Source organism: Lethenteron reissneri, chromosome 39, assembly GCF_015708825.2.
Source record: "Lethenteron reissneri isolate LAM-NWPU_2019-01 chromosome 39, ASM1570882v1, whole genome shotgun sequence".
Taxonomy (NCBI): domain Eukaryota; kingdom Metazoa; phylum Chordata; class Hyperoartia; order Petromyzontiformes; family Petromyzontidae; genus Lethenteron; species Lethenteron reissneri.
The window spans coordinates 12,299,362-12,318,841 of NC_083817.1; the positions used below are offsets into that span (position 1 = coordinate 12,299,362).

The 19,480-nt window shown below is 51.4% G+C and overlaps 1 protein-coding gene across 1 annotated transcript; it reads left to right on the plus strand.

Moving 5' to 3' along the window:
- The first annotated feature begins 415 nt into the window (after positions 1–415).
- Positions 416–10,019, plus strand: LOC133351994 (selenoprotein Pb-like). Its single transcript, XM_061567669.1, has 5 exons — positions 416–569; positions 3,421–3,795; positions 5,752–5,964; positions 7,282–7,417; positions 8,779–10,019. The coding sequence occupies exons 2-5, from the start codon at positions 3,503–3,505 to the stop codon at positions 9,004–9,006; spliced, it is 870 nt and encodes a 289-aa protein (XP_061423653.1). The 5' UTR covers positions 416–569; positions 3,421–3,502; the 3' UTR covers positions 9,007–10,019.
- Positions 10,020–19,480: the final 9,461 nt, after the last annotated feature.

Below are 19,480 nucleotides of genomic sequence, written 5' to 3' on the forward strand. Positions count from 1 at the left end.
TAAACATCGACCTGGCCATTTATAAACACAATGGGCCCAAATTGTCGTGCCATCCTCATTGGTACCATGTGGGGCTGGGTCCAAAAAAGCGAATGGGCCCGTGAGGAATAAGCTTTGGGGCTGCCGAATATGGGGACGTATTGCCAACTGGGAGCGTCAATAAGCAATGGAGCGTACACATTAGAGGTAATACAATATTTAGAAAAAATTACACTGATCTAATTTGCAATTTCCTCACACGGAGCGGCCTACCGGCCCTTGGCATGGAGCGGCCCAGCGGCCCGACGGCCAGCCCATGGCCTGACCACTGCCAACGCAGCAGCAACGTTGCCATAAGCACGTGGCGCTTTGAGCAGAGTCGCGGCTGTTTGCAGGGCAAACACGAGCGGCCGCTGTTTGTTTGATAAAGAATCTCACAAAGCACACAGACGAGACAGTGATTAACAACGCCGAGACGAGTTACCCCGGAGCCCTCACTCGGAGCGGAGCCCACACGCGCGCGGAGCGACCGCGGGCACGACGACGACGACGCGCCCCGTCTCGCCGCCAGCGCCTCGTCGCCACCGCGGGTGAGACGCGCACAGCCGAAGTCGACGGCAGCGGCAGCAGCAGCCTCTTCTTGACACGGCGCCACTGTTCGCGACCGATGCCGTCATAATCAGCATCAGTCCGGTTACCGAACGTTCTCCCCGGTCTCCAGAGTGACAACTCAAGTTGTGTACTCGGTAGCCGAGTACTGTGCAAGCAACTATGTACTATTACGATGTTTTTGTTTTACCAGTTAAGGTACAACTGAGCTACGACCTAGGCCAAAAATGATAGCTCAACGAAGTGGCTTATCGTGTTTAAATGTATAGCAGCCAAACATTATGAACGCGTGATGTCGATTCTAAATGTGGAGGGAAAAACCGGAGGACCCGGGAAAAAATTCACGCAACCACGGGGAGAGACACGCAAACTCCAAATATACAGCAGCAGGCGTCAGGGTCGGCATCGAACCCAAGACCTCCTGTATACCAGGCGAGGTAGTTAACATCTACAACTGAACGCCCAGTGCACGAATGACACCATAAGTAGAGCTATGGTGGTGGTGACGATGGCCACAAGCGCAGCCGGAGCTGACCATGAGGGAGAAACATCAAAATAAATCCATTACCTTGTTTTTCATTTGCTCTGAGTTGTAGCAGATGTTTAGTAGGCTGACGTTTCGTGCATTGGCCCTTCAGAATTGAGAGATTGAGGGGGGAGGCACAGACGTTGGGTTAGAGTTTTAGCTTACTTTTTATACTCTGGGGTTCACGAGCAAAAAAAACTGTAAACAGTTCAATGCCGCTGAGATTAGCACGGTTTGCTACGTACGGTGCGAAATAAGTTCAACATACATGGAATCAGCAGCGATACGTTCAGGCGCTAAGTTCCAATGTCGAGGTCTGCTGGCCACGTCGAGAGGGCTTCAGGAGAGAGTTGGTGTGTAAGTTTGCTGTTCCTCCTCCCTTGAAGGAGCACAGACAACAGTGGTTTACTATATAGTCCATAGTCTGGGTGGCATTGCCACATTCGCAAAGCTTGAACTGATGGTACCTCGAGAGTTTTCGCTCAGCAGACTTTGAGTAGTAAAGACATTATATGGAACAATGCAACGGTATGGAGTCTGTTTTCTCCGATTATTCATTCGACCTGGGAGGGCCCAGGATGATCGATACTTCGGTTATTCCTCCAAGGAAAGCCTCACCAAGTTTCGGGCTCGTTTTCAGGATGTGCTGCCAGGTTTTCGCAGCATCAGGAGAGGGTGATGATGTTGCTGTAATCCCACGTGAGTGATACGCGGTGTAATTTTCCAGCATTGGGATATTTTTTGTCTATATTTTTTTCATTGGGGCAACGTGCGGGGCCCCATTACATCGCGTTGTGACGCACGTGCCCACACCGTCAACATCAACTGCACCGGGAAAGGCCCCTCCGACGCCCCACCAGCATTGGGATATTTTAATGTTATACAGAGGCTTATTTATTGGCTATGTCGCCGTGAAGGTATACTGATGCTCTTTTTAAGTATTTGCGAAACTCGCGAATCCAGAACTCGCGAATAGTCGATGGGTTTACTGTACTGAGTTAGGTACGCTAACCGCTGCGCCACCACTCCCCACTGATAGCACACGCAGCAGACTCGACAGCGGCGCGATAACGCGTCCACTGCGCTCCAGTGTCACCAGGGTCATGGACTCTTGCTCGGGCAGCCTGGGTCCATTGTCAACATTGCGCAGCGTCCCGCGATAACGTTCAACAACAGAAACATCGGTATCAGATCTTGGTCACTCGTCGATTCCTGCCACCTGGACACGGCCGGTCAAGATCTCAGCCTGCCCGGGTCGAGAGTGAACCAACTCCGGTCACCAAAATGAGAAAATATTTTTTAAAGTCAATGTACAAACCTCGTACTACAAGTTGCCTGTGACCAAATCTCGAACAGGCGGCAACTATGGGGGGGGGGGGGGGGGGGCAGCGTAATGTGACGCATGGGGGGGGGAGGTCAGCCACAAGGTGGTCTCCGAATCAACAAGATAAACAAGTACAACAAATGTTAGGAACATTTATTTCAACAAAAAATATTCCAACAATGAACTATAATTTCCAAAGAAAAAAATATTGTTACGGATGAAAATTTTTTTTTCTAAAAATACACAAAGCGTAAAATCTCGTAGCGCGACTGTTGGTGTTTGTTACTGAACACCACCACGCTTGTTTGCTGACATGCGCATGAAAGCAAGATGCACGATAACTTAATTGTGCGTATTGTAATCTTTAAATGTTTTTATTAATCCTGTCACTGTGAGACGATCTTCCTCTAAACCCAACATACGGTGCCACTAAAATAATATATACAGTTATAGCCTAACATAGTATTGCGTAACAGGGGGTTAAAAACCATCCGTAGATATTTCAATGAAAGTGAATCGGGAGAAAGCAGATGGGAGGGGGTCACAGTCGAATCTTGCATAGCCACGCCGTTGTAATAGGTCGCTGCGCTGCGGTACAATAAATGGATACAACTAACCATAGGAGGAAGCTTTCGCGACGAATATTATTCATAATAGAGGTTTTTGGGTCAGATCACGTAAATATAAACCCGCCACCACCTGACACAGCCAATTAGTAAGGTTTGTCACGTAAACAGAACATTACAATTTGTTACTGGTACATCACACCGGTGTGTTGGAGAGTAACGAATTGGCATGTTCTGTTTACGTGATAAACCTTACTCATTGACCTCGACTCACGGTCCACAATGACCACGTAGGCAAAGACACGCCCCCCTTCGACCAACGCCACGCCCACTTTCTTTCACATGGTGGGAGGGGGTGGGCAAATTTTCTGATTGGATGAGTTTGTCTGGTGCTTGATTCTATCGCTCCATTCCAGCGCGGATCCTCCCCAGAGTGCCAAGGCAGTCGTCGTCTTCGTCGTCGCTGCCGTACAACGCAGCCACCCGCCAGGGCAACAGATGGCCCCAACCGGGAGCTGGGCGGGCACCGTGGGGGGCCTTGCCGGCGGAGGACCCCCCCCCATCCTCGGGTGGATGCTGCTGCTGCTGCTGCTCGCCGCAGGTCCGGCCGCCAGCCAGCTCATGGCGGCCGCGGCTGAGAGCGAGGAGGCCCTGGAGGCCAGGTGCAAGCGGCCTCCGGTGTGGTCGATAGGCGGTGGCGGCGTGGTGCCAATGACGGAGCGGCTGGGCAGCGTGGTGGTGCTGGCGCTGCTTAAGGCCAGCTGATACTTCTGCTTGAAGCAGGCACACAGGTAAACTTAAACATTTTTGTTTATTGTACCAGGTAAGGTACAACTGAGCTACGTAGCTCTTTTTTCAGAAGTGACCTGGCTGTCACAGCTCAAGGAAGCGGCGGCTTATCATGTGGGCATTTATATCAGCCAAATCTTCTAAATGCACGTTGATTCTAAATGTGGAGGCAAAAACCCGGAGGACCCGGAGAAAAATCCACGAGACCACAGGGAGATAGACACGCACACTCCCACCACCACACTATACCATTGACCGTCGCGTGAAAGGTACTAAGAGGAAGCAACGAAATATGTCAATGGGAGAGTGGTGGTAGGAGACTTGCAGCGGAGCAAAGAATCCATTCTCCGCAGGGAATGGAGACTTGCAGCGGAGCAAGGAATCCATTCTCCGCATTTCCCATAAATATGCTAAATTCCTCTTGATATGCAAATTCCTTTGTCAAGGCGCCCCTTCCCCCCTCCAACCCAGCTGAAATATACGCTGCCAAGCCTGGTGGTGCCCATTCAGACGATGTCTTCCCGACAGACCTGTTCTTCACCTGAGGACGGCTGCTTGCGTTGTGGCCGAAACGTCGTGAGAATTATTTTATTATGTTTTATTTTTATTATTTTATTATTTCCCTTCTGCGTGACTTTACCGAAAGAACCAAGAAGATGAATCCCTGCAGTCACGAAAGCTTTAAATCGAAATTTAACCCCAGTTGCTGTTTGCTCTTCTTGTAAGTGGAGGCTGGTCGTGTCTCGCGGCGAGCTTGACCGCAATATCGGAAGATTGAGTTCACTCTTGGGGGGTGGCCAGCGGGACCCTCCACCCTAAATGCCTGTGACCCTCCCAGTGCCTCTCGTCTCATTCTTCTTCCGTCGTATGGTGGGGAGGAAGAGATGAGCCAAGCGTAGCTTGACACATCGGCCATCGGCCATCAGCCACAAGGTCCCCTTCTGTGAGCCACATTCAAGTGTCTCATCAGCACGAAGGCCGGTTGGCTGATGGGATGTATGATTTTTTTTTCAAGTTTTATGTGGAGGGATGGATACGTAAAGCAGCATTGTCCGCTTATTTGGTTATTGGGGACAGCTTTTAGATGGAAGGCATTCATGCACTGCCCTCTGCTGCCTCTAATGAGCACACACACAATGCAATCATACATACCAAAACGTGTTTGCTATGTACGTGTTTGTTCTGCGCGTGTTTGTTATGCGCGTTTGCTTTGTGCGTGTTTGCTACGTTCGTGTTTGCTACGCACGTTTGCTATGTGTGTGTTTGCTATGCGCGTTTGCTATGCGCGTGTTTGCTATGTGCGTGCATGCTATACGCACGTTTGCTATGTACGTGTTTGCTATACGCGTTTGCTATGCGCGTGTTTGCTATGCGTGCGCGTGTTTGCATGCACGTTTGCCATGTGCGTGTTTGCGATGTGCATGTGTTTGCTATGCGCGTTTGCTACGCGCGCGTTTGCTACGTACGTGTTAGTCGACGCCCTGGACACCCTTTGGGGCCGAGCCGTGGCCCAGCGGCAGCTCGCTGCTTTTTGCAGAGATTCACTGTCCGAATCCAGTGGCCACCGTGATTAACGCTGCGGGTGCAATAGCCGTTATTACAATAATAATAACAGCCATCCTTATTATTACAATCATAACAATAATAGCACTCCTGGACATCTTCTTCACCCGCAGTGGACATCACAGATCCCCGTGACCCTCATTCGCAAGAGGAGACCATCGCGTGCCTGCGTAAGGGTCACAGATTTCGCCATTTTAAAAAATTACGCCGCTAAATTACTCCATTGGGATGAACCACCCACCGGCAGACTCATGCCCCTGGCTCGCTCGATTCCTCGCCCAGTTGAACAGAATAAACTGAGACCCTTGCAAAACGAGGCATTTCCTCCCAGGATTATCCAGGAGAAATGTTCCCCGTCAGACGCTCGCAGCTTGCGCCACCTTTTTTCACCGCAGCCTGAAGGAGCTGCGGGCCCACCTGTGGAAGGAGGGCCTGCGGGGCATCCACTACCTCATCGTCAATGACAAGAGCTCCGCCTCGCTGGCGCGCTACGAGCGTCTGAAGGCCCAGGTGCCGCCCGCCATCCCCGTGCTGCAACACGCACCCAACGACACGGACGTGTGGAGCACGCTCGGCGGCACCAAGGACGACTTCTTCATCTACGACCGGTGAGCGAGCATGCCGGAGACACGGGGGGCCACGGGTGGGTGTATGGGGGGCATGGTAGGGCACAGAGAGCCACGGGGGGGGGCACAGAGAGATACAGGAGGGGGTCACTAAGAGACGGGGGGGCACACGGGATGCCATGGAGGGCACGGAGAGGCACGGTGGGGCATGGGGGATAGGGGCACGGGGATACGCAGGCCCAGTCCTCCGAGCCGCACGGGGTCACAAACCATTGATCCAGACTATGAAAAATAAGAATAATTTGACCATTTATGTCAATAAAAAGGTATATTCTTGGTTCTTTCGTTAAAGTTACGTAAATACAAAAAAAAAGTAAAAAACCCACTACGTTTCGGGTTTTTTTGCTTTTATTACTGTATTTTTGTTTTCTATTTACGTGACTTTACTGAAACAACCAAGAATATGAATTACAGCAGTCACGAAAGTTTTAAGTCTACAAATAAAATAGGTGTTAATATGCTCAAACATCAAATACTGTAGATACCTTTTGGAAGCATAAAACCTATTCCTATTTGTCATACTTTGATACTGGCAAAAAAGGTCCCATAGATATAACCAGAGCAGGCTGTGGAGCAAAGCAAACCGGGTCTATGCACCCGGCCAGACCTGGTCCATGGGTCAAGACTCAGACTATGGACCCAGGGCATGAGTCGACACCACATCATGTCCTTTTGCCCAGACTAGACCCAGACCCAGTCCAGCGAGATATTTTTCTGGTTAGCACATTGTACTGTAAACCTGGTAACCAGAGTTCAATTTCCGGCCATGGCTAACATCAGCAGCGAGTGACATCTCAACAGCACTGAACAAATTTGGTGAAGTATGGCCAAACAATCTTCATGACTGAAAGCCATGGGAAGGCCTTTATCTGGAAATGGATCGAGAATGGGTTGTGCATTAACATTACATTTTTGGAATAAATCAGGCCCAGTAAACTTGTGCCACCTCGGTATAAATATCTGTGGTGGCCTCTGCAGCAACCGGGTAATTGACACCTCTGGGATAGCTCCAGTAGCACAGACCAACCCCCCCCGGCATCGTTCTTAGTCAGCCTTAGTCTCGCATCACAACTCAGAAGCATCCTGAAATTAGGTTTCTCAAAACACCGGTTACCAGATCTCTGTGCAAATTAATTCCTTGCTTCTACCCCCGAAGACCAGACGTCAATCCCCAGACTGTCCACGTCCAACCCGGACAGGTGGCCAATACCCCAGGGTCACGCAGAGGCCATCGAGCTCGAGACCAGTGAAGCCGCCTTTTGGGTGATGTCGATGTTGTTGTTGTCGTGGCACGCGCAGATGTGGACGGCTCGTGGCCAAGGTGGGGCTGCCCTTGAGCATCCTGGCCTTCCCGTACGTGGAGGAGGCTGTGCGGCGCGCATACTATACACTGGATGTGTGCGGGCCATGCAACAAGACGATGAAGTACAACACGGTGCGTTTACGGCAGTATACACACTCACGTGGGGGCGAACCCGGCGACCCGAGTTCGATTCCCGCTCCCGACTAATAACAGCAGCGAAAATTTGAACCAAACTTGGGTTCTCAGCCTTTAATGAGTACCTGGTGCGGTGTGTAAACGTCGGCACTTTGGAGACAAAGGCGGCAGGGTGTGGTGCTCGTCAACCACCTCCTCGTGTGCCATTCCGGCCTTCATAGGTGCTCGCTTAACAGCACTTGTCCCTTCAATCTGTTACACGGGAGATCTTTGCTTTCGGGGGTAGGGGGGGTGGTGCTTTGAGAAGGCGACCCTTGGTTACTGTTGATGGATCCCGTCCCAACTTGACACCAAGTACGCACACATACCGTGCATGTGCGTGCCGTGCATAACCACATGCCTCTACCTGCAACTTAAGCACTGGAGATAAGCCCCAGACAACTCCAGCTTGAATTAAGCCCAGCTTAGTTTTAATGCATGGGCGTCTGAGACCAATATGATTCGTAACCGATCTTCGGGTCGAATCGCCGCACAAGCGAAATTGCATGTCGTAAACCCTCCTCCACCTGACATGACCATATCAATAACGCTGTTATGCGATGACCAAACGTGCCGGTTGCTGGTTGCCCCAGCAGCCCCAGCTGTGGCGTTGCTGGAGAGAGATTCCCAACGCAGTGCACACCGGGGTGCAGACGTGGCGCTCCGACCGACCGACGGCCGGCATCGTCAGGCAGTCTCTACAATTGCCAAAGTGTCCTCCAGTCTCAGGCCCTAAATTTGGTGGTGCAATTTCAACATAAAAAGCATCAATTATGAAGCCCTGGTTTTACCAACCGTAAATTGGAAAACATTTTAGTTCCGGCAGAATGAGCTTTTTGGAATGTTTTCCATAACCAATTATTGTATTACTTCTTTCTATTTTTTTTTTACCAGCTAAGGCCCACCGAGCTATATAGCTCTTTTTCACAAATGATAGCTCAACGAAGTGGCTTATCATGTGGAAATTTATAGCAGCAAAATACTCTCAACGCATGTCGATTCTAAATGGAGGAAAAAAACGAAGGACTCAAAATATACAGCAGGCGTCAGGGTTCAGATCGAACCCGCGTCCTCCTGTACACCAGGCGAGGTAGTTAACACCTCAACACCTGATCCCATTTCAACTTCACATGTCACCTTCATCTGATGAAGGTGGCCTGTAAAACAAACTCTACTGGGTTTTGCCCGATTACCTTTTTTTAAAGTGGTTAAATGTACCCAAAATACACCGCAAGACTGGGCAACATTGAACTCGCAATGTGCGGCTGGTAACCGCCGGCGCTGCCGGTGCTGGATTTTTCTCTTGCGCTGCTCCGCAGACGGTGAATGGCAGCGCGCCATGGGAGGAGGATCTGGAAGCAGCACAGAACGGCAAGGCGGCGGAAGTGCCCACCGCAGCCCCACTACCGCTGGGTGGCACGCGGGTGCTGCTGCTGCCCAACCTGCAGGGTCAACGCTCAAACTCCAAGCAGCAGCAGCAGCACGGCCAGCATCACCACCACGTGCCGGATGAAGAACCAGATCCGGATAAATCAATTCTGGATTAGCACTTAGCGATTCACTCACCGGCTCACTCACAAACTCACAAGCTTACTCTCATACCCCACCCACTAATTCGCTGACCGATGCATTAAATTAGCCATCTCTCTCACTCGTTAAACTTAGCAAACATCAACCTACTAGTAGACTCACACAAGTTAATGAACTCACTCACACCCACCGATTCATAGACTTACCCACTAATTGACTGAGCCTTTCACTCATCGACTCACTCCCTTGCCAACCAATTCACAACTCTCACCGACTTACCCACTCATTCGCTTCTGACATTAGTTTTTAGTCTCCACCTGATTCTGGGACTCTTTAAGACCTTGAAACCACAAGGCCCCAACGGTAAAATGCAAGGCAGGGTTGATTGAGACGAGAAGCGGGTGTATGAACGCACCTATTCTGCAGTGGATCCGCGTTGAGTTTTAATGCGCAGGTTCAAACACATACATAAACTCTTAATGCCACATCCAAGCCGCACCTTGCGCAATCATGGACAACATAGAACTGTGACGAGCAGGGACACGCGCGCGTACATGGCGTGTCCCCGATGTTTTTGTGCTAACCCAGGGTGTAGGGACCAGCGGTGCGCCATCGCAGGTGATGGTCGGCAGCTGCGTTGAAGTGGCTTCGCAAAAAACGGTGTTCTGGTGTTCTCACGGGGTCGACCGAGGAACGCTCGGGTCGCCCAGTTCCTCCCAGCTTGTTGCTTCGATGACGACTGCAGCCAAACCCAGTCTCCTGGGGGCTGCAGCCTGAAGCTTGCAAAGGCAACTTGTTTCGGGGGAAGGGCAGCCGACACCCACATCTACCGGCGAGCCCTCTGCGCTTCGCGTGCCGTGTTCATGAAGGGGCTTGTGGGTAAAAATCCACCACTCGCCCAGAGGCAGCCACAGTTGCATCCACGGGGATCGCGCGGGGCGAGGCAGAGGAGAAAGCGGTGTCCGAGAGTGACGCTTGTTAATCCCCGGGTGAGATGAAAGCCCCCGTGCAAATAAAGCTACCGCGAATTAACAAGGCCTCGCGTCCCCATTACAATGGCATCGCAGCGCACGTCACATACGATGGCCGCTCTGGCTGCACAGCTAGCGCAGCGAGTAGAGTCCACCACCTTTTCCACCGTCGACCAAAGCCTACCAAGATATCTCAGTCAGCCTAAGCCTGTCAAAACTGTGCACTATACCGTCGTGAAGCTTTACACAGAGTAATGGTACCAGATCTCTGTGCGAATCAATTACTGCCACCCAAACAAAGGCGCACATTCCCGCACTGGGTCGAATGCGGACAGGTGGCAACCGTGGAAGGTGTGTGTAATCGGAGTGTGGGAGTCGATGAGTGGGCGCGTGAATGGGCGAGTGAACGAGTGACTGGGTGCATGTGTAACGAGTTCCGGAGACACTTGTAGAGGTAACTTCTTTATTACAATACAACACTCCAACAGTACTCCAACAGCCCAACACTCCCAACTCTCCAACACTCCTGATACTCTGTTACAGCCTAGGTACACAGCCTAGGTACACAGCCTAGATACTCTACTCTGGCTACGCTCTGGAACTCGCCCTCACAAGGTCGTAGAGTCGGGAGTTCCAGAGTCCCACCACTGGCTCTCACAGCGTCCCAGGGTCCTCCGATGGCTGGTCTTGGGTCTTGGGTCTTGAGCTACGACTGGCCCTGATCGTCCAGGGAGCTCCGCTTTTATGCCCAGTCCCCAACGAGGGGTGGGGCCGTGTGCGCCCCCAGATATCCCACAGAGCACACACAGCCCCCCCCTTTGGCGGCGCCAAGGGGATTAAGCGCCTGGGAACTCAACGCCTGACGCCAAGAGGCTTAAGCGTCTGACCCACCCAGGGTCCCAGAGCCCCCAGCAGCTCCTCCCTTATGTCACTACAATACCCCCCTCTATGTAGCCTCCAGCCGACCCGGCTGTCAAAAAAAATACAATTGTCCAATAAATTATTTGTTAACCATCAGAATGAGTGTGTGACAAAACAAGAAAAAAAAATTAGAAGAAAGCGCCTCTCCCCCTCCTGTGGTCACGCGTATATAAAAAAAAACTCCAGGCCACCGATGCAGAACAACACTGTATAAACACATATATGCAGGATGAACGCACAACCCCAATCGCCTACTATACATGATGGCAAGGTGAGTGGCGTCGCGTTGGGACGAGAGTTCGTGGGCGGGATCATGAAAATCGTTTGAGTTTTGAGCGAGTCCATCAGTCGCGACGGAGGCGGGAGGGGACCGACGACCCGCTGTTGCGCTTGTGTCCTGGGTCGCTGATCCCACGGGCAAGCTTGTTCCCGCTGGGTCGGCCGTGGCGGGTTTCATTCCCAAGGCACCTGAGGGCGGGACAGCGGGACCTGCCCGAGAGTTAGAAGCAGCATCATCGCGGCGTGGCTCGTCAGACATGTCGCGCTCTCGGCCCCGGAGAAGTGAAGGAGGTGTGTAGGGTTGAATGTAAGGTTTTAGACGTGACGGGTGCACGAACCAACGTCGCTTGCCATGCTGGATCCTGACACACTGCGGGCTGAGAACGCGAATAATAACAACCGGGCCTCTCCAAGGCTTAAGCAGTTTTGAGGAAGTAGCCAATGGTACCTGCGGACAGTGGAGCCAGGCGCGGTCCCCTTCTACCCAAACGTGGCGGGATGTGCGGAGATTTCGCAACTGCTCGTTGGCAAGCTGACGGGCTTCTGAGTTATTTTGAGCAGCCTTCCGGGCATCCATGAGATGACGCACATTAGCATGGATGTGGTCGGCAATCTTAGCCTTAGGTGCGGGCTGTTTAATGTGCAATTGTACGTCGATTGGGGGGCAAAACTCCCTACCATACATAAGATAGAATGGCGAGTACCCCGTGGCAGCATGGGGCGCCATTCTATAGGCGGCCAAGACACCAGGTATGTGGAGATCCCAATCAGTCTGTGACTCAGACACCTGGTGGCTTAGCATGGAGGTAAGTGTCGTATGTAATCGCTCGACCATACCGTCAGTCTGGGGGTGATATGGTGAGGTGCGAATGTTGTGTGTCCCTAGCAGGTTGCACACATTCCGCAACAGGGTGGAAGAGAAATTTTTCCCTTGGTTGGTCAGCAGGCGTTCGGGAGCACCCTTATCCAGGACGTAGCCCTAGAAAAAGGCCTCCTTAATGGCTGCTGCAGACTGGTTGGGGAGTGGCCAGGCCATGGCCCATCGGGTAAAATATTCGACCCCAACCAAAAGGTACTTACTACCCCAAGGAGTAGCGGGAAACGGACCCAAAATATCCAATGTGACGATCTCATTGACCCGGGAAACCTTAATGGATTGGAGCGGCGGGCAGGACGGCCTAGCAGGTGGTTTCCGCCGTGCACATTCTGTGCAACCTTGCACAAGGTCAGCCACATCATTTGCCATGCCCGGCCAGAAAAATTCCAATTGGATTTTAGCTAGTGTTTTCTGAACACCCAAGTGCAAGAGGCGACTGTGGGTTTCCCACACAAGTCGCCCCCGCAGGGAGGTGGGCACCACCAACGTGTGGGATTGGGACCCCCCATCCCAATGCATGAGGACGCCTTCCCGGATGACATATGATACGGGGCCCCCCTGCCCCCTGTGATCCTCGGCATCCCTAGCGCGGCGTCTCAATTTGAGGAGGGAGACGTCTTCCATCTGAAGACGTCCCCAGTCGTCCAACCCGAGGCCCAGGAATGCGTCCTGCGGAACTTGTGTGGAGGGAGCCCCGTGGTCCCCGACCCCATCCCTGGCCGCGGCCGCAAGGGATGGGGGCGGTACCCCGTCAGGCTGCCTACAACGCCCCGCACCCAAAAAAACAAGCACAGCGCCCATTGTTTGGCAGTCGCGACAACCCATCAGCGTTCCCGTGTTGAATCCCCGTGCGGTAAATGACAGTGAACGCAAAGTCCTGGAGGATCTCGAGCCAACGCGAGAACTGTCCAGATGGTTGGTCCACTCGCGAGGCGTATTGTAGCGCCGCGTGGTCGGAGCGTACTGTGAAATGCCTGCCATACACGTATGGTCTGTACTGCTTTATGAAAAAAACGATAGCAAGCAATTCGCGGCGCGTCACGCAGTAACGTTGCTCCGCGGGCGACACCACCCTGCTGCCATAGGCGACGACGCGCTCTGCTCCACTTCTGCCGATTTGTCACCATTACAGCATGCTAAATTACGCACGCTGCTGAGCGATTTCGCCGACGTTTTCAGTCAAAGCAAATTCGACATTGGCTGCACTAAATTGCTAAACAACCACATCAACACGGGTGATGCCGCTCCAATTCGTCAAAACCCATTCCGGTTGAGCCCGGCCGAAAAGGAAAATGTAATGGGTTCCGGAGACACTTGTAGAGGTAACTTCTTTATTACAATACAACACTCCAACAGTACTCCAACAGTCCAACACTCCAACTCTCCAACACTCCTGATACTCTGTTACAGCCTAGGTACACAGCCTAGGTACACAGCCTAGATACTCTACTCTGGCTACGCTCTGGAACTCGCCCTCACAAGGTCGTAGAGTCGGGAGGTCCAGAGTCCCACCACTGGCTCTCACAGCGTCCCAGGGTCCTCCGATGGCTGGTCTTGGGTCTTGAGTCTTGAGCTACGACTGGCCCTGATCGTCCAGGGAGCTCCGCTTTTATGCCCAGTCCCCAACGAGGGGTGGGGCCGTGTGCGCCCCCAGATATCCCACAGAGCACACACAGCCCACCCCTTTGGCGGCGCCAAGGGGATTAAGCGCCTGGGAACTCAACGCCTGACGCCAAGAGGCTTAAGTGTCTGACCCACCCAGGGTCCCAGAGCCCCCAGCAGCCCCTCCCTTCTTATGTCACTACACATGAGAGAGATGGGGTTGCCACTTTTCCCCACAGGCATTTCTCAGTCGGCCTCGGTCTGTTATCCTGCCATATAATTCAGTGCAATACCGGTACCAGATCTCAGTGCACATCGAGTCCTGCCACCCAACCCAGATGTCAATTCCCAGACAGGCGGCAACTGGACTCGCGAGCGCCCACGTTCCAGAGGGGTGGCGCCGCTGCCTTGTGGGAGAAACCGCAGGGCGTAAGGGGGGATTCGACTCCTAACCGATTCACCGAACCTACGCTCACTCGCCGCTCGGCACACAACTCCGCAACACTGGCACTCTGTGCTCTCCATAACACACATGCTGAGAAGTCTCAAACACACGCCTGGAACTGTATAAGACGGATGACTAGTTTCAACATGCACACCTTGTACTCTGGAACACAAAGTCTCAACATCTTGCACTGCACGGGACTCACATAAGCTTGCTCGATTCTTCATAGGACACCAATCCAAAATAATAATTTTTATTTTACCAGGTAAGGCCCTCTGAGCTATAACGCTCTTTTTCAGAAGCGATATCATGTGAAAATGTATAGCAGCCAAATACTCGAAATGCGTGATGTTAATTCCAAATGTGGATCGAAAAAACCGGAAGACCCGCAGAAAAATCCACGCGACAATGGAGAGATGCAAACTCCAAATATACATTCATCATACTCTTTGGTTCTTTCGGTAAAGTCACGTAGGTATAAAATAAAATAAATCACGACATTTCGATCGCAACACAAGCGGGTGTCATCAGGTGGAACAGATACAGCAGGAGAACTGCTGACATAGGAGAAAGAGCTGCTGCAACAAGAGTTTATATCGTATTTTGGTGGGCTCAACCCAAGGGTAAGTGGGCGGAGCTAGGCCTCATCTACACACACAGCGTTCTTACAACGCACCTATCTCGGCCTCGCTGTGCGCTGCGTTGCACCGCTAGTCGAGTAGATAACCTTGCGTTCAATAAACCCTCGGAGCCAGGATGAACGTCCAACTCCAATCGTCATTTATTGATTGTAACAAGGTAATACTGGTGAGAAAACACAGATACAGCATCTGTTATAATCCGGAAACACTAACACAATGAACACCACAGCATCAGAACATTGTCTTAGATAACAATAGATCCTGGACGGACCAGGCCCCTACATTACCACTGAACAGCTAGACAAGAGCACAAGCCGGTGCGTTGCATACAGGCACATCGTGTATTCATCCCACTGCACCCCAAATGTACAGCATTACACATCACACTAAACTGTGGATGAGATACTTCGTCATCTTTACTCTCAGGATCGCAACATAGGCGCAAGTTTGACTCGACCTACTAAATCACAAGTAACATCCACAATAAGGAAAGTCGCAGGCTTCGTTACTAACTAGGCCTCGTATTTACTACAACAACTTAACGGCACCATAAAGGCATTTACATCACTATACCGGTCATTCCAACATTACAACAACATTGCCAATATTATAGGAATATAAACAAACTTACAGACAATGCTTCTTAAGCTCCCACAATGGACAAGTGCGGCTGTGGTCTCACTAAGATGCGATGCGTGCCGCCATCTTGAATTATCCATAAGATGGCAGATGCCCGCGTGGTTCACTGAAAATCTAACATCGTCACTTCCTGGTCACGTGACCAAAATTAGCAACAAAAACAGGACCTTCCCGTATACATACGCTCCACATCTGCTGTGAGGCAAGACACTCCCCTTCTGGTATCTAGGAGATACCACCATTTATTTCCTATCTCATAAACAAGTGTATAACAACTTCAACGGGTCAACTTATTTGTCCATATCTTTGCGAGAGAGAAGTAGTACTATCTCGACTATGGGCCCGATGAAAGTTCTTGTGACACCTTGCTTCGCAATCATAACCTCGACCTTTCGAACTTTTCCATCGGCACTTGGAATCGACTTGAGGATGCGGCCCGTTGGCCACTCATTCTGTTTGGCTTGGTTGTCCTTCAGTAGGACGAGGTCGCCTTCTTGGATGTCTGGTCTGTTAGACTGCCACTTGTTGCGCACTTGGAGTGTTGTAAGGTACTCGTTTTTCCAGCGACGCCAGAACGTGTTCGCGAAGCTCTGCACTTGTCTCCATTGACGTCTGTAGAGGTCTGCAGTGCTGGCCTCCTTGGTAGGTGCTGTGAGCACATCAGTCTTCTGGGTAAGAAGTGTAGAATAAGATGAATGGTGACTCCGGGTCGGTTGAGACGGGGATCAGGGGTCTTGAGTTAATTATGGCTGAGACCTCGGCCATGAGAGTGGTCAAGACCTCGTGAGAGAGCCGTGTGGACCCGGCATCACATAGCATGGAGTCGAGAATGCGTCGAGCAATCCCGATCATGCGTTCCCAGGCTCCACCCATATGCGAAGAGTGGGGAGGATTGAAAATCCATGTGCAGTCTTGGTCACTAAGGTATTTCCTGACAGAATCATCTTCGACATTCTCTGTATTGATCTTAAGCTCTTTACATGCTCCTATGAAATTAGTTCCACAATCAGAACGAAGTTGCTTGGCTGGCCATCTGATGGCGAAGAATTTCCGGAGTGCATTTATAAAGCTCGAAGAGGCCATGGACTCGATGACTTCGATGTGCACTGCTCGTGTACTCATACAGGTGAACAGCACTTCCCAACGTTTGCTGTTCGCGAGCCCTCCTCTGGTGCGGCGGGAGATGACTGTCCATGGTCCGAACACGTCGATCCCTACAGAGGTGAAGGGAAGTTCCACACTGAGTCGATCGGCTGGGAGGTCTGCCATTTTCTGTTCTTCCTGTTTTCCACGTAGCTTACGACACCGGATACACTTGTGGATTGTGCTGGCGATGCACCTCTTTGCTCCAACGATCCACAGCCCTGCAGATCGGATTGCTCCTTCTGTGAAGTGGCGACCTTGGTGCTTGACCTTCTCGTGGTAGTGGCACACAAGTAAGATTGCGATGTGGCTCTGGCTTGGGATTATGAGGGGGTTTCGTTCATTCTCATCTAATTTTGCATTCCCTAGCCGACCACTGATCCTGAGCAAGTCGTCTTTGTCCATCCTGGGGTTTAGCTTCCTGAGGGTGCTGACCCTAGGAAGGTCTTCTCCCCTGTTGATGGCCTTGATCTCACTTGCATAAGCTGCCTGTTGCACACAGCAGAAGATTGATTTCCTTGCTCTGGAAAGCTCGTCTTCAGTGCGTGGCACTGTGCAGTGATGCCATCCATTGCAGCTACCAGTGGTGCCTCTCATCGGGCGATGGAAGCAGTCTGCGATATGTGTTAAATGTGCTATCGCTCGCACGAGCGTCGTCCATTTCGAGAAATGTTCAAAATGGTGTGGACTAAGTGGACTTCTTGATCGCACATTTGTTACGAAAGTTGTCACTTGAGGACGAATCTCCTTGTCGGACTCGGGCTCTATGAGTCCAAAGGTCTCCTTGGTAGTACATGGGCCACCGTCACGTCGTAACAGGAACGCTGGACCCGTCAGCCAGATGGTTTGATTCAGCAGAGATGCAGGGACAGACCTAGTTGCGAGATCTGCTGGATTCTGGTCAGTTGGAACGTAATTCCATTGCTCCGGCTGCGTCAATCTCCTGATGCGTTCCACCCAGTTGCTGATGTAGGTGTAGAACCTTCTGGTTTGGTTGTTTATGTAGCCTAGTACGACCTTACTGTCCATGTAGAACTTGACCGCATCCAGTTTGATGTCCAATTCGTCTAAGATCAGTTCCGCCACCTCTGTAGCAAGAACGGCTCCACACAGCTCAAGCCTTGGGATGGTATGTTCCGGTTGTGGGGCCTTGCCGTGGAACTCCTTCCAGGATTCCCACTCGGACGACAGCTCCGAGTCGAGGAACGGAGAGGCCACGGTCACAGCGACCACCGCCACGACCACCAGCAGAGCGACGAGCAGCGGCTTCGTCTTAGTCTTCTTCCCGTCAGTCAGGGCTGGCTTGGAGAAACGTGGAGGAACAAACTCCAGCGAAGACGGTGGATGTACAAGCAAAGTCATAGTGGTTTCTTCGTAAGTCTGCACGGTACAGCCTTGACTTCTATCGCCGAGTTTCTCTTTCAGCGTGAAGTTGTTGGGGCACGGTTTTGAAGAGCGACGTGCGTCCATTCACGAGCACACTCGTTCTTAATGTGCTAATGTGGTCTGGTTTGTGTGTTCCATCGAGACAAACGTCATCTACGATTACCCATCCTAGGTCGAGTCTCTGGGCGTAGGGAGCGTCGTGAGGTCCATTGCGTTGGTCGCGAACCTTGTGGACTCTCAGCATGTCCCTGCCGAGCAGAAGTAAAATCTGTGCCGTGTGATCCAATGGCGGGATGAACTCTGCTATGGGTTTCAGGTGTGGGTGGTGACGTGCAACTTCGGGCGTGGGAATCTCACTCCTGTCGTCCGGTATCTCATTGCACTCTGTCACCGTAGGAAGGGCTAGCTTCATGGTGCTATCTATGGTTTCCACCATGAGGCCGCTTGCTCTTCTTCCCGCTGTCTCCATCGGTCCTGAGCATGTTCTGAGCGTGTATGGAAAGGAATTCCCACCTACACTTAGCTGATCAAAGAACTCTGACCTTGCCAAAGACCTGTTGCTCTGGTCGTCCATTATGGCGTACATCCTTACTGCCCTTTAGGATGTCCTTTGGGATAGACTCGGAAGAGACATATCTTTGAGCAATATCTTCATTTGAAGCCTTCTCCACAGACTTCTGTGCATTTGGTTGTGATTGACGAAGTGAGTGCAGCGGTCTCACCTTGCTCCCCGCCGTGCTCTGCTTCGGGATCGGAAGCCTTAGTGCCACTGGGTTTGGAGTAAAATGTGTGCAGAGCAGTTGCGTGATTGTCGCTGCCACATTCCTCGCACTTGATATCTGCCTTGCAATTCCTTGCAAGGTGGTTTGTAGAAGCACAGCATTTGAAGCACACTCCAAATTGTTTCAGCATGTTCTTCCAGCTCTTCCAATGGCTTCCTCCTGAACTCACGGCATTTCTGGAGGGAGTAAGGTTTATCATGCAATGGGCATTGCTTCTCTGGATCCTCTATCTTTTTCTTTGTGGTGGTTGCCTGGACGGAGTTTGCGAATGTCGTAGGAGAGACCTCAGTCTTGTGTACGGAAATTGGCACTCTCGCTGTTCCTCGTTTCGCCATTGCTCTTTCCATTTTTGGGAGATCTGGACTGTAAATCCCCGTGGTGCCAAACATGAAACTCGGGTCATTTCTAGTCTTAGCCAGGTTTCGGATAAACTTTGAGAAGAAAGAGAATGGGGGGAATGCAACCTGATGCTCTGACTTGTATCTTGAACCTGCTGTTCTCCATTTTTCCTGCACGTCAAATGGCAATTTCTCTATGATGGGGTTCACGCCATGGTAGGTATTCAAGAAAATGAGACCTGGTAAGTAGGGATCAGCCTGGGCTGATTCAAGCTCCATCAAAAGATCTCCAAGCTCTCATAACCTATTATTGTCCCTACCAGAGATTTTTGGAAAGTTCTGCAACTTCTTGAAGATAGCCTTCTCAATAGTTTCTGGGCTACCATAGCACTCCTCGAGCCTCTCCCACACCGCATGCAGGCTTGAGGTGGGGTCGTCAATGTTTGCTGACCGGATCCTCTTTGCGT